This window comes from Rhinoderma darwinii, chromosome 3, assembly GCF_050947455.1.
Source record: "Rhinoderma darwinii isolate aRhiDar2 chromosome 3, aRhiDar2.hap1, whole genome shotgun sequence".
Lineage (NCBI taxonomy): Eukaryota > Metazoa > Chordata > Amphibia > Anura > Rhinodermatidae > Rhinoderma > Rhinoderma darwinii.
The window spans coordinates 385,100,052-385,115,119 of record NC_134689.1 but is presented as its reverse complement, the minus strand read 5'-3'; the positions used below and the strand labels follow the sequence as shown (position 1 = coordinate 385,115,119).

The 15,068-nt window shown below is 46.6% G+C and overlaps 1 protein-coding gene across 3 annotated transcripts in view; it reads right to left on the bottom strand.

Moving 5' to 3' along the window:
- Window positions 1-274: 274 nt before the first annotated feature.
- The window catches only part of GPAT4 (glycerol-3-phosphate acyltransferase 4), a 39,352-nt gene continuing 24,558 nt past the window's right edge, over window positions 275-15,068 (bottom strand). For all 3 annotated transcript variants that reach the window (XM_075858893.1, XM_075858894.1, XM_075858895.1), the window contains 5 exons: window positions 14,696-14,751; window positions 13,821-13,906; window positions 13,266-13,394; window positions 1,346-1,425; window positions 275-1,238 (listed from right to left, as the gene is read on the bottom strand). In XM_075858893.1, the coding sequence (XP_075715008.1) occupies window positions 1,130-1,238; window positions 1,346-1,425; window positions 13,266-13,394; window positions 13,821-13,906; window positions 14,696-14,751 (460 nt within the window). In that variant the 3' untranslated portion in view covers window positions 275-1,129. The remainder of the gene's footprint in view (window positions 1,239-1,345; window positions 1,426-13,265; window positions 13,395-13,820; window positions 13,907-14,695; window positions 14,752-15,068) is intronic.

The window sequence follows — 15,068 nt, the reverse complement described above, 5'->3', positions numbered from 1 at the left end:
AAAACGGTGGTTGTTAGGAAGTATATCCCTAGCAACCAAATTGAAGATATGACCCAGTTGATGAACTTAAAGATGGAGGAATTTCACTGAATGACAGAAGAGAATATGAAAAGCAGCTTCATACCAGGTTATTCCCAGTATCAGGCTGCAGTATAAATCAGAGGAGGACCTCTTATCTCAAGGTGGTACACAGGGTGTTCCAAAAATTGGCACGCATCCTCAGATAAATAGGGATGTTCTGGTGGAAGAAGAAAATTCACCACTAGAGGGACAATGATTTTTGCCAAGATATTTTATTGACCTTATAAAAACAAAACAAGGAACGTGGCCCGTGGCCCATGCAGTACGGGTGTAACAGATAAAAAGGGAGGCACGTGTCTTATTCATTATGGATTCTGAGGGGGTTTCAACAACGCTGGTATCATTAACCCCTCATTTTTGGCTAAAAGGATTGTTGGAGCAAGCCACCATCTTCCATCCCAACACGAAGCGGAGATGACGAATGAAAGTGAATTGATGAGGCTTTATATGAAGTCATAAATACGGCTTGTCTGTCTCAGGAAAAGTCGGGTATTGGAAAACATCAGCCACAGCGGTTAGAAGAGGTCCAAGGCTGGCTGGCTTCACTTTATTTCCTGCAGGTAATCAGGAAACTTGGTTTTCGCGCAAGCTCTGATGAATCAGGTCTGTCCTGTGTGGGTGGCGCCAATTTCATATACCTGGCATCCTGTAACAGCGTAAAGTCTCACAGGAAATAGAAGAAACTTTTGAAATGACCAAATAGGTTCGGAGTCGAATATCTGAGAATCTGAAACATTCGTAAAGACCGTCAGGTGTAAATCGTAGTGGAACAGAGTCATACGCCTCAGGAAACAGATCCGTGGTCCAGACATCACCCTCTCCTAACACTTGTGTGCGTGTGATCCCGTTGGTACAGCCTTCACCCAGTAAATGCCCCTTGCCTCCTACGATTACAGTTCTTCATGGACAAATGAATCCAGACTGACTCCATGTTGTGTGTCCCCTCAGCCCTCACTTCATGGCTTGGATTCCTGCGGCTCAGAGTCTTCTTCCTGTGGTGTGGAGCAGCAGTGTTGACAGAACAGAGCCTGCTCCCCGATGCCGGGGCTTATGAGCGACTTCGGTTCTCCTGTTTTCCAGAGATGATACGACTGTACAACTTTTGTTGTTCCTCTTTGAAAGCATCTTTGACCTTTTCACGTTTTAGTTCTCCATCCCTAAAGAAAAAAAAAAAAAAAAAAAGATACAAATAGGGGAGAGAGAATTAGCGACTTGTTATGATGGTGCTGAGACCAACAATTGTGAAACCCTATTCCAGGCTTACCAAAGTAGATCAACAAGTCCACCCTGCCGAGCGATTGCAGACTTCACGCGGTTTGCAAATTGGACTGCATCTTCATTTTCCTGTCAAAAAGACTAAAGTAAGACTGGGGCAGGTGTATCTCATCTTATAGATTCATTAAAAAAAGAAACGGTCACTAGGTCATATAAGAACGACGGGTTTACTGACCTGAATGGCGCCGTCTCCCTGATTCCAGCAGTTTTTCTTTTTTTTCCTGGACCCCCCGTTACAGAGATATGGCCCACTGTTATGTTGACTCCCGATATGCTAATTTACTGTAGTTATCCAACGTGGTGCCTCTGTTGCCGCCCTGTTGGCTAACTACAGTAAACACAACAGTGGGCCATTTCTCTGGAACAGGGGGGTCCAGGAAAATAAGAAAAACGGCGCTGGAATCAGGGAGACAGCGTTATTCTGGTCAGTAAACCAGTTCAACTTATATGACCTAGTGACAGGTTCTTTTTAATGTGTGGTCATTGGAGATCCACATTGATTAGTAGACCGATGTGGTCTGATCTGCAGTACCAGCCATAGCCAGATGGAAGAGCTAACCTTTTTAAGTCTACACTGTAAAAATATAATATGTACTATTTTCTTTAGCTTGAACATACACATATAAAAGTTCAGTAGCTTTGCTTTGCTTCTTCTGGACTAATCCTCAGAAACAGCACACGATACAGAGCTGCATTCACAATTCTGCTGGCTTGCACTTGAGCTCTGAGTTCACGGCTCTGGCCTCATGCACACGAATGTAGTGGTGTGCGCGGCCATGATTTGCAGCCCGGACGGAAGCGGAGTGTCACCCGTGGGCCGTGCACATGGCCGCGTGCATTCATTTCTATGAGCCTGGACCGCAAAATACAGACGTAATAAGACATGTTCTATCTTTTTGCGATCCAGGCTCCTGGGCAATGCACGGACCATGGAAACCACGGTCGTATGAATGGGCCCATTGAAACTAATGGGGCCGCAGTATTTCGCTGCTGGTTCAGTTCCAGTACAAAGCAAGCGCTGCTCATTTGCATGCTGGGAGGTTTAGTGATTAAACCTGGCAGTAATGGCCTTAGAACTGCATCACACCAGTCTTTTAATGGATGCAAGGCAACGTGGTACCAGGCAGCAGCCCACAATATCCCAGCTAGGTACGCTGAAGAATAAATAGCTTATCCTGCAAGCAATGCGGTTTTTGGGGCTGCTGGAGACTAACATTGTTATTGTCAGCACATGAACGTGGCCCTTAGGGACCCGTCTGATGTAATATTCTGTAGGTAAAGTACAGTCAACTTACTGGATTGGCGGAAACATGACTGGATCATCAGACCAGACTGACAATTCACCTCTATGATGAAAACTGTTCAGTCTGCAATGAACTTTCGCAATGAGCCACTAACCAGACATCTCAGACTTGCTGTTTCTGGCAAAATATTTTCCAGTATTGAACATTCGTGAATAAATCCCACATATATATATATACCTCATGCCCTAGCAACAGGAAATATGTTCAGACAGCCCTGGGGTCCTTCAATGGACCCTGGACAGTCTGGCCATACAAGTTGTGGGCTTTGATCGAGTCACAGTTATCTTCTGTGACGCGATCAAAGTGCAGCCCCCCCTCCTTGAGCGCCGCGATCAGCTTTCATTGCGGCATTCAAAGGGTTAACGGCGGAGAGAATATGTTTCTCTCCTCTCCGCTGTCAGAGCGGGGCCGTGGCTGTGTATTGCAGCCGTTGCCCCGCTCTTGATCGCGCGCAGAGACGGCTGTCACACAGGACGAGAATGATCGTCCTAATGCGCCAAGTACTCGCCGCTCAGGACGAGCATTCTCGTCCTGTGTCGGCAACCAGTTAATCTAATGATGTAGCAGAAGGGTTACTGGACGAAGAGGAGTTTATGAAGCTGAACCTTCCTCAGGCTGTTCTGTATTGATCCATAACAAGCCCATGTCTGGAAATATTTATGTCTGGATAGCAGGGGGTGAAACATGGGGATTTTATGCAACACAGTCCTAAAAGCCATTAACGGTCAGCAGCAATGATTTCTATTTCCACAAAATTGTTTAAGCCTGGCAATATTTCAAGGTAAGAGCCAGTCAATGAAAAGTGGTCAGGTGGATCTTTATAGGCGGTCACTGACAACCGCCAGCTCCGTGCTAATTCATATGTGCAGTAAAGGGTGTATTTACTAGGGCTGCACGATGCATCAAATTTTCAATGCTATTTCAATACTGTACGGGGCAAACGGTTCAGCGCCACAAATTCATGTGTTTCGGTTCTCCCAAATCAGTTGTTAAAATAACAGCCGGTTGGTATGAAGAACCAGTTCGTGGTGCTGGAGAGAAGCGGGATCGAGACGCTGTTCCCCTGCACTCAAATTGTATCCACGTCTTTCGGATACAATTGAGCAGTGACTAGCACGGACGAGGCAAAGGAAACTATCAGCCCCTTGCCCCGCCGTTCAGTGCTTTACCAGTGATTCAGGCCTGGTCAGAAGAGACCTGCATCACTGGAGGACAGCGTGGAAACGGAGGCAGGTGAGTATGTAATGTTTATTTGATTTAGTGAGCACTGTGAGTGGCACTATCACCCAGGGTGCACTGTGGGTGGCACAGGTGGCACAGATGGCACATGATGTGAACAGTTCTGAACCTCTATGTGCCTCACATTAATAATCATAAAAAACCCCATCATGTACCTCACACCTCAAAATTGATAACACCATGTGCCTCACATCAGAAAATGGAAGGACTTTATGTTTTGTGGCAAAGTATGGTTTTGGCATCGAGATTCGTGATGCTATACTAAGTACCGGTATCAAAGTCCAAACTCTGGTATCGTGACAACCCTAGTATTTACACGTGCTAATTTCTTGGTGCTGCGGTTATGCAAAACTGCAGCACAAATCCTAAGGCCTCATTCACACGGCAGGGTTTCCCGGCCGGGTGCCGGCCGTTCATAAATCGGCCGGCACCCGGCTGCATTAGGAATAATAGACCCCTAATGGGGCTATTCACACGACCGATTTTTTGACGGCCGGGAAATCCGGCCGTCAAAAAATAGGACATGCTCTATCTTTGCCCGGGCACCCGGCCGCCCGGCTCCCATAGAAGTCTATGGGGCCGGGTATTACACGGCCATCATCGGAATGTGTTCCGAGTGATGGCCGGGTTTCCCGGCGGTTGCGCTCTATCTCCTCCTCCTCACAGCGCAGAGTGCATGTGAGGAGGAGGAGTTGATGCCATTCTGACGAATGGCATCGCTGTACACTGTGTTGCGGGGCCGGGGTGTACAGCAGGTGGAGGGAGCGCTGCGCTGGCTCCCTTCCCCTGCTTGTTAAAAGCACCCTGGCTTGGCGACACCTTCGATGGCGCCGCTAGTAGCAGCAGCTGCTGCTGCGGCTGCTACTACTGCAGCGACGCCACTATAGCAGAGCAGGGAGGTATCTCCCCGCTCTGCTATGTGCTAGCCGCACTTTAGCTCCTTAAAGGAGCGGAATCCCCGTGTTTTCGGGGATTCCGCTCCTGGACAGAGCGCTTGATGTCTGTCCATATCTGGGCAGTGACATCAGGGGAAACTCCTGAAGCGGAATCCCCGAACACATGGGGATTCCCCTTCAGGAGCTGCCGCTGATGTCACTGTCCAGATCTGCCCGGCCCGGCACGGATGCATAACTTTATGCAAACCGGCCGGGCAGAATGGCCGATTTTACCGGCCGGCACTCGGGCTCGGGAACGACCCGGTCGTGTGAATCCCGCCTAAGTTTTTTTAAACAGCTGCTACTTTTGTCGCGTTGTGGGCAAAACGGATGTAAAGTAACAATTTACAAACTTTACAAAGAATTTCCTTTTGTTCGTGAAATCGATCTTACCCACCTCACTAGGGTGAGAGGAGCAATATTTTTTTCTCACAGGCAGTCACACATACACTACCGTTCAAAAGTTTGGGGTCACCCAGACAATTTTGTGTTCTCCATGAAAAGTCACACTTATATTTATCAAATGAGTTGCAAAATGACTAGAAAATATAGTCAAGAAATTGAAATAAAAATCATTATTTCTAACCTTGTCAAATAATAATTTTCTCCTTCAAACTTTGCTTTGGTCTTGGAATGCTCCATTTGCAGCAATTACAGCATTGCAGACCTTTGGCATTCTAGCTGTTCATTTGCTGAGGTAATCGGGAGAAATTTCTCCCCATGCTTCCAGAAGCCCCTCCCACAAGTTGGATTGGCTTGATGGGCACTTCTTGCGTACCATACGGTCAAGCTGCTCCCACAACAGCTCTATGGGGTTGAGATCTGGTGACTGTGCTGGCCACTCCATTACAGATAGAATACCAGCTGCCTGCTTCTTCCCTAAATAGTTCTTGCATAATTTGGAGGTGTGCTTTGGGTCATTGTCCTGTTGTAGGATGAAATTGGCTCCAATCAAGCGCTGTCCACAGGGTATGGCATGGCGTTGCAAAATGGAGTGATAGCCTTCCTTATTCAAAATCCCTTTTACCTTGTACAAATCTCCCACTTTACCAGCACCAAAGCAACCCCAGACCATCACATTACCTCCACCATGCTTGACAGATGGCGTCAGGCACTCTTCCAGCACCTTTTCAGTTGTTCTGCGTCTAACAAATGTTCTTCTGTGTGATCCAAACACCTCAAACTTCGATTCGTCTGTCCATAACACTTTTTTCCAATCTTCCTCTGTCCAATGTCTGTGTGCTTTTGCCCATATTAATCTTTTCCTTTTATTAGCCAGTCTCAGATATGGCTTTTTCTTTGCCGCTCCGCCCTGAAGGCCAGCATCCCGGAGTCGCCTCTTCACTGTAGACGTTGACACTGGCGTTTTGCGGGTACTATTTAATGAAGCTGCCAGTTGAGGACCTGTGAGGCGTCGATTTCTCAAACTAGAGACTCTAATGTACTTGTCTTGTTGCTCAGTTGTGCAGCGGGGCCTCCCACTTCTCTTTCTACTCTGGTTAGAGCCTGTTTGTGCTGTCCTCTGAAGGGAGTAGTACACACAGTTGTAGGAAATCTTCAGTTTATTGGCAATTTCTCGCATGGAATAGCCTTCATTTCTAAGAACAAGAATAGACTGTCGAGTTTCACATGAAAGCTCTCTTTTTCTAGCCATTTTGAGAGTTTAATCGAACCCACAAATGTAATGCTCCAGATTCTCAACTAGCTCAAAGGAAGGTCAGTTTTATAGGTCCTCTAAACAGCAAAACTGTTTACAGCGGTGCTAACATAATTGCACAAGGGTTTTCAAGTGTTTTCTAATCATCCATTAGCCTTCTAACACAGTTAGTAAACACAATGTACCATTAGAACACTGGAGTGATGGTTGCTGGAAATGGGCCTCTATACACCTATGTAGATATTGCATTAAAAACCAGACGTTTGGGGGGCGTGGCCTAGCAGCAGATGTAAGAGGACGTGTGTGGCTGGAGCTCCCGCTGTGTCCATCCTGAAAGTACTGATTATCCCTGATTTACCCGGTAATATTCACCGACCTGGAGGCTGGGAAGCTGGAGTCGTCGATACCGCTTAGCACAGCTGCAATGACCCGATCTAAGAAACAAAAAACGCCGCCGGCGAGTCCGGGGCCGAGAAGACAAGATGGCGCAGAGGAGACTGAATGCAGGAGCAGACACATGCGGTCTGAAGCAGCAGACAGGCTGGAGAGATTTGCAAGAACCCCTCGTGCGAGCGGATCTGCAGCAGGCAAGACGCCGGTGGCTAGCAGTGGGAAGGCAGACAGCATGGCCTCGGGCTCCAGATACTCCGTGCTGGGAGAGGACACGGTGAGTGAGGAGGAGGAAGAGCTGGGTAGTCAGCGGCGGGACAGGCGTGTTGAGGAAGATGGAGGCAGAACGCATCACAGGAGAGACCAGGTGAAGGAGCCTTCCCTCACAGATATACTTGCTGCGGTGAAGCAGAATTCCTCGATCTTATCTATGCTGATTGGGCAGGTGGGAGGCCTGAAGGAAGATATTCTGCGGTTACAAAATAAATGATTTACAGAAAGTGGCAGAAAGAACCACAGTTGTTGAAGGGAGAGTGTCTGAAGTGGAAGATGTTCTGCCGGAGCTCAGACGTGATGTGCAGTCTCAGTCCTTGGCGGTGGTAGCCCTGCAGGCTAAGGCGGATGATTTGGAAAATCGGTTACGCATAAACAACGTGCGCTTGGTCGGAGTGCCGGAAAAAATCGGAGGGCAATTAATCGGATGAGTTTTTTGAAAAATGGCTGCTGGAGCAGTTTGGCCGGGAAGAGCTGTCTCCTTTATATGCTGTTGAAAGGGCGCACAGAGTACCTACCAGACCGGGACCACCGGGGAGACCCCCGAGACCGGTCTTAGTGAAGCTGTTACACTACAATGACAGAGATAATATACTGAGGAAGGCAAGGGAACGGCAGGATATCTCCATCAATGGCGCTAAATTATCCATTTATCCGGATTTCTCTGCGGAAGTACAGAAGAAGTGGCTGCAATATTGGGACGTAAAGAAGCGTCTGAGGAACTTGTCCATACCGTACTCCATGATGTATCCGGCTAAATTGCGGGTGGTTGCATTTGGGACTGCTTCATTCTTTGAGAACCCCAGAGAGGCTGCCAGATGGCTGGATAGCAATGAGGCACGGCTGCGGAGACCGGCTGGAGAAGAAGATGCGTGAAAGCCTGCCTAGGCGGTGAAGTCTGGAGCCATGTTGGCGTTTGCGGGACTGTAGTACATTATATGTTCTTATGCAGTTCTCCGGTGTGTGAACACCCTTGTCTGAAACACAGCAGGGTGGTATCCTTTTAACAGAGTGACCGCACTTGATGGCGATGATATTGTGGGATCGTTACTGGGTACCTAATGTATCTGTAAACTCTGCTGATTGTGTGGGATTGTTTATTACATACGAATAGCAGTGGGAGCCAGCGCTCACTGGAAGTGGTGAGAAAGTTAAATGGTTCAAAGGGAGATGCCAATAGGGCATGTCAAAAGTTCGCACTATGGTGCGTTTCTGCTGGATAGGAGAGACAGTACATGTCGCTCTGACCCTTTTCGGAGGGGAGGTAACGCACGGCCTAATATCTTGACTGGAGCAGGCTGAAGTAGTAACAGATTTCTCAAAGATATGGCGCCTGATGGGATTGGTTAAATGTCTATCCTGGAATTTCCGGGGCATACGGGAAGCTAGGAAACGACAGGCAATCTTTAACTGGGTTAAACAGCAAAATGCCCTGATAGTGGGGCTGCAGGAAACGCATCTGACTAGAGAATCTGTGTCCTTACTGCAGAGAGTGTGGATCGCACATGGGTTTCACTCCTTTCATACGACTTATTCTAGGGGGGTGAGTTTGCTGATTCACAGGAGTCTTCCCTTTGTCTGTCATTCGTCTTTCTCGGATGAGGAGGGGAGGTATGTGGGAGTGCATTGTACTATATATCACTGGGAGTGTATTCTGGTAGTGCTGTATATCCCTCCGCCTTATTCTAGCACTGTACTTAAACGAGTTACGGAGAAACTCTCCAGGTGGCCTGAGGTACCGCTAATCGTGATGGGGGATTTTAATGCAGTGATGTCTGAAGGGTTGGATAGGTTCCATAGGGGAGGGGGAGGGCAAAGGGGTGACCTGACTGCCTTTGGAAGATTAATGGAGGAATTGGGTTTGCGGGATATTTGGAGAGATCAACATCCAGGGGTGAGGCAGTACTCGTGTGCATCGTCCACGTTTCAGTCTCTTTCACGAATAGATTTGGTAGCATGCTCAGCTTCAGCGGTGCCGTACATAGCGCAAATTGAATATCTACAGAGGGCGTTGTCAGACCACTCTCCGATGGCGGTGACGCTGGAAGTGGGTGAAAGGCCTACTAGGAACCCCGGGAATTGGAAGCTGAATGCGTTTTGGCTAAAATTGATGGATGGCGGGGAAATACGGGACTTGATAAAAGAATATTTCAATTTTAATACTGAGTCAGTGCCGCGAGGGGTGTTATGGGACGCCATGAAAGCCTGGTTGAGAGGAGTATTCATTCAACATATTAAACGAATAAAAACTAAATCTAGGCAATTGGGAGAAAGTCTAGAGGATCGTGTGACAGAAACAGAAGGGGTACATGTAGAAGAGGGGTCCGAGGAGACACTTAGACATTGGGTGGAGGCGCAGACGTTGTTGAAAAATCACCAACTAGCAATGGCGGATAATAAACGACTATTCCTTAAACAGAAATATTATGAAGAAGGGGAAACGGCGGGGAGGTTACTCGCTAGGATGGCAAAGCCGCATGGGAGTAATAATTTCATTCATGGCCTTAGGGGGGAGGGTGGATTTAGACACGGGGCAAATCTTGCAAATATTTCAGCGTTTTACACTGACCTATACACATCCAAAGTGCATTACGACACACAGCAATTGGACGAGTACCTGGGAAACATTAATTTGCCTACCTTGGGCCGGGAGGACCGTGAAAGCTTAGAGGCACCTATTTCATTGGAGGAGCTGGAACAGGCGATAAGGGATATGGCAAATGAGAAAGCTCCGGGTCCAGATGGGTTACCGGGGGAAATCTATAAGGAATATGGGACGGAGTTAGCGCCACACTACTTGAATACTTTGCAGGATAGCTTTGACAGAGGTAAACTACCAGACTCCCTATATGAGGAGACGATAGTGGTTCTCCCAAAAGAGGGGAAAGACACTCAATTACCGGAGTCCTACAGACCAATATCCTTGCTGACATCGGATGTTAAGATTTTGGCAAAGATATTAGCGCTGCGGCTGAATAGGGTGGTACAGCATGTTGTGCATGAAGACCAATCGGGGTTCATGCCCTCCAAATCGACGGCTGTCAACCTCAGGCGGCTGTTTCTAAATCTTCAGGCGACACCGGATGATCAAGGAGGAAGGGCTGTGCTAACGTTAGATGCCGCAAAAGCGTTCGATTGTGTAGAATGGGGGTACTTATGGCGAGTAATAGAAAAGATGGGATTCGGCCCTAACTTCGTGAAGTGGGTACAGTTGCTGTATGTGGCCCTACAGCCCGCATACGGGTGAATGGTGCATTGTCCGAGAGATTTTCGCTGGTCCGGGGTACGCGCCAGGGATGCCCACTGTCACCATTGCTGTTCGCCTTGGCGGTAGAGCCACTGGCGTGCCTCATATGACAGGAGGAGCGCATAAGAGGCTTGCAATATGGGGAAATGGAGGAAAAAATGTCACTATATGCAGACGATATTTTAATATATATGACTGACACTGAGAATACACTGCAGGTAGTAATGGACACGATCACAAGGTTTGGGGAATTCTCGGGATTAAATATTAACTGGACCAAGTCTGCTCTGACGCCACTTGACACGGTGAATATTGTAGATACTGGAGTGGGACCCCGGATTCCGATAGTCTCTGAATTTACGTACCTAGGGGTTAAGGTGACGGCTAGGGTCCAAGACTATATGTCTTTGAATGTTTCACCACTGCTGCTCAAGGTGAAACATAAGGTGGATGCCTGGAACAGGCTCCCGCTCTCTGCTCTGGGGAGGACTAACCTAATCAAGATGATCCTTATGCCTCAAGTTTTATATATTCTTCATAACTCCCCAGTATGGATACCTAAGCACTGGTTCAGACGATTGCACAATCTCTTTCGGGATCTGGTCTGGAAAAAAGGGGTTCCAAGGATTAAATTGGAGTAATTGCAATTGCCTAAAGACGAAGGGGGGGGTCGCGCTGCCAAATGCCTGGATAAATTACCTGGCTGCCCAGAGCCAACAGTTTAAGGGGTGGGAGGACACAGAGACATGGGGCTCTAGCGCACGTTTATTGTCATATTTGGGGGGAGGACTCAACCCACTAGAGGGGCTGGAAGCGCATACCTTTAAGAGATTGGCGAGTGCTAAACCAACGTTACTCCTGATACATAAAATATGGTGGCAATGCAAACAGATCCTGGGAGTGGGAATGTGCACCAAATATACTCCCTTATGGCATAATCCGGTCCTGTGGGAATTATACCAATTAGAGGGCATGCAAAAATGGGAGTCGGCAGGGGTTAGGCGATTACAACACTTATATGATGATAACGTGCCGAGATCATTTCAGCAGTTGAAAGACTTATTTCCACTGGAGCACAGTATGTTTTACCAATATTTGCAGATCCGTCATGCCCTACAGGCGCAGGCGCATGTGGTGGACCTGCCGGTTTGTGCTCTTGGGGTCCTAGAGTATGTGGGACGGGCTGACACGACCAAAGGCCTGATCTCAATGGCGTACAGGAGCTTACTGTCCAAACACCTGGGAAACCCGATGGTGCTGGTAAAAGCGAAATGGGAACGGGATGTTGGTCCATTGACTGAGGAGGAGTGGGAGGAGATATTAGCGTCCACATGTCACTTATCACTCAGTCTGGCGCAGAGGAGATCACAACTCTTCCTGATACATAGAGTGTATCGCACCCCGTGGGTATTAAAGCAGATGGGTATTAGAGCGGATGCTAAATGTCCTAGGTGCACGGAGGAGAAGGCGGATATACTGCATATGTTTTGGTCGTGTGAGGCTCTGAGGACCCTATGGGGGGAAATATTGGATCTGATAAAGCAGGTGTATGGTCGGGAATTGGCGGCAGACCCTGAAGTTATGTTGCTGGGAGCGGTGGGAGAATTGGAGAGTGACAGAATGGCAAGTCTGGCAATTGCCAAAATATTATATCAAACGAGGAAATGCATTGCTAAACACTGGCTGGACGCGGAGCCACCAGGGATGAGGGAAATTGTAGGAATGTTGAATTATAATATCCTGATGGAGCATAAGATATTTTCGAAAAGGGGCACAGAAAAAAAAATTGATAAACAATGGAGCAGATGGTTGGCCTGTCCTGAGGTGCTGACACCTGAACTGAGCAGAATAAGGGCGAGAGTCGTCTGAGGAACTGGAGGTGACAGAGTCTGGAGCAAAGAAGGGGTGGTGGGAAACCTTGATAAGAGAAATGAGCTCTGGCCAGGAATGGTACTAGAAACAATGGGTGGAGATATGGTGGGGGGCTGTGCGGAGGGGGGGGGGGGGGAGGGGAGATGTTAGGGATTTTCTGATATGCTGTAACTATTGTATACGATGTTGGAAAATTTAAATGTGAATGTCAATGTGTTATTTTATTTCTGTGTTCGTATCAATAAAATTGGATTGATTTAAAAAAAAACAAAAAAAAAAAACAGACGTTTGCAGCTAGAATAGTCATTTAGCACATTAACAATGTATAGAGTGTATTTCTGATTCATTTAATGTTATCTTCATTGAAAAAAACTGTGCTTTTCTTTCAAAAATAAGGAAATTTCTAAGTGACCCTAAACTTTTGAACGGTAGTGTATATATATCAAATCCTTACTTTTAATTATCCCCCCTTCAAGGGGTAATACCATGTCAGACATGTATGGCATATTCACATCTATCTGGAGAACATGGGCCCCCTAACCGCCTGGGGAAACGGCCGCTGAATCTAGGCGGAGAATGAATGGAGTGGTGGTCGCACTCTCCATTCCCTTCTATGAGACGCGGAGCAGGTATATTACAGCCATCACCGTGCCATAAATGTACGGAACAATAAATGAAAGCGCTGATGCCTGTGCCGTAACCATTTACAGAATGGGTTAGAGTAAACAATTGCTATTTGGGTAAATCCCTGGACATCGATGAAGGTTACGCTTTCATGGAAAATTGCACCTAAACCATCTTTTGACATGTCACAGGTGCTATGTCAGAACCACAGATTCCCAAACAAGGCCAATAGCGCTCTGTAACATGCCAGAACATCTTTTACACAGCTCAGATACTTTCATCACTCAGTATGTCCCATAGCAAACCCAGCACCTATATACCATAGGCCATGGTTATTAACCACAAACCAAATGCCCATTTGTCATTACCTGACGTGTCATAGGAGGTAGGTACCAGACACTGCACACTATAGCCCAGCTAGTCATCATTCGCAGGAGGTAGGTGATCATCCCATATTTGCTGCTGTTCCAGAAGGCATCACCAAAGCGAGGATCATACTGTCCAGGAAAGAAAGAGAACAGTCAGTAACACCCAAACTCTCTCTTGAACAACGCATATCATGGTGCCCAATGGACCTCGAATGGGGACATTGACCTCGAATGGGGACATTGACCTCGAATGGGGACATTGACCTCTAATGGAGACATTGACCTCTAATGGAGACATTGACCTCTAATGGAGACATTGACCTCTAATGGAGACATTGACCTCTAATGGAGACATTGACCTCTAATGGAGACATTGACCTCTAATGGAGACATTGACCTCTAATGGGGTCATTTGAGTTCCAGCGTGGCGTCTGCAGTTTGGACAAGAAAAAAAAGTCTGCAGTGTGATTTTTCCCATCAAATATGACAGAATCTGTAACGGAAGCTGTGATGCAGATGTGAACAGAGCCTAAAACTAAAGCTTTACCCACTCACCTTAATAGCCACTGGATATACTGTGGCTCCTATTTCAAAGCTTCCCTTCTTGAACATCATGACTGATGTGTTATTGATGCAGGTACCTGAAAAGGAAAACATGCTGAGGAATTTATAAATGTCTGCACGAATACGTGGCGTTCAGAAAATCTGAGGAGCATCAATGGAAGCAATTATAGAGCTTCTTTGGGATTAATGAATTTGCCATAGTGTCATCTTTGCCCCACCTTGCAGTGAGCATGCATTTGCACAATGCCTACGACATGCATGCTGCTGCACATGGCACATACTGCAGCCTGTCCTGTGCACCTGTGATTATCCAGTACTTTCTCACACTTTGGAATTCTCTCTTATATATATATATCTATAGCTTGATCTGTCCACAACACCCTTTGCATTGCCTGGGTGGGGCATCATCGGATAAGTAGTTCTTAGAGCTACTGTCTGAAAACGCAGATTCCAACAATCAAAACGGTGGAGAAAAGCTAAATCGTTCTCTTCTAAAAAGCTATTTGGAGTTTGCTTGGGGCGGAAATACACTGTTATAAAGTGGGTTAGGTTAGGGGCTACTTAGTATGATTTTGCATGCCGACTGGACTTCTTTAACTCTAGACAAAATGCAAAAAAGGGAAGTTGCCCAATATTGGAAGGGAAGTTCTGCTCAGAATCTCCTATCAGCTAAAGCAAAGAGAACTCATCTACAGTAATTGGCAGAAAATACGGCCCTACTGATTTACTGCAAAGCTGTTGTCTGTTTCTCCAGGCAAAACGAGCATCAACAGAATAGATCAGATATACAATCAGCTCAATATGGCTCTTTTCTTTGTAATGGGGTTTGTCTAACAGTTAAAAAGATGAGGTCTTTCCAGCGTTACCTTCAGGAAATATTAGGATGGGCAGTTTACTCTTGTCCTGTACGTGATCCGTCAGCCTGGGGAAAGGAAATGTATTACTACAAGATGAAGAACATTAAAATGTGTGATGAAGATGTAGAAAGGACAGAAGTTGTTTTATTTAGAAAGGGTTTATAGTTTGTACATAAAGCTTAACCACTGTATAATAAAAAAAAAGTTACAAAACTTTTCTATATAGTTTGTGTTTGCTTAAAGTGAATGTCCACCTTTTCAACATATGATTTATTTATTAATTTATACTATATGGACATAAGTATTGGGACACACCTCTCAATTATTGAATTCAGGAGTCCCATTGCCACCGGTATAAAACATCCAGCACTAGCCACGCAGT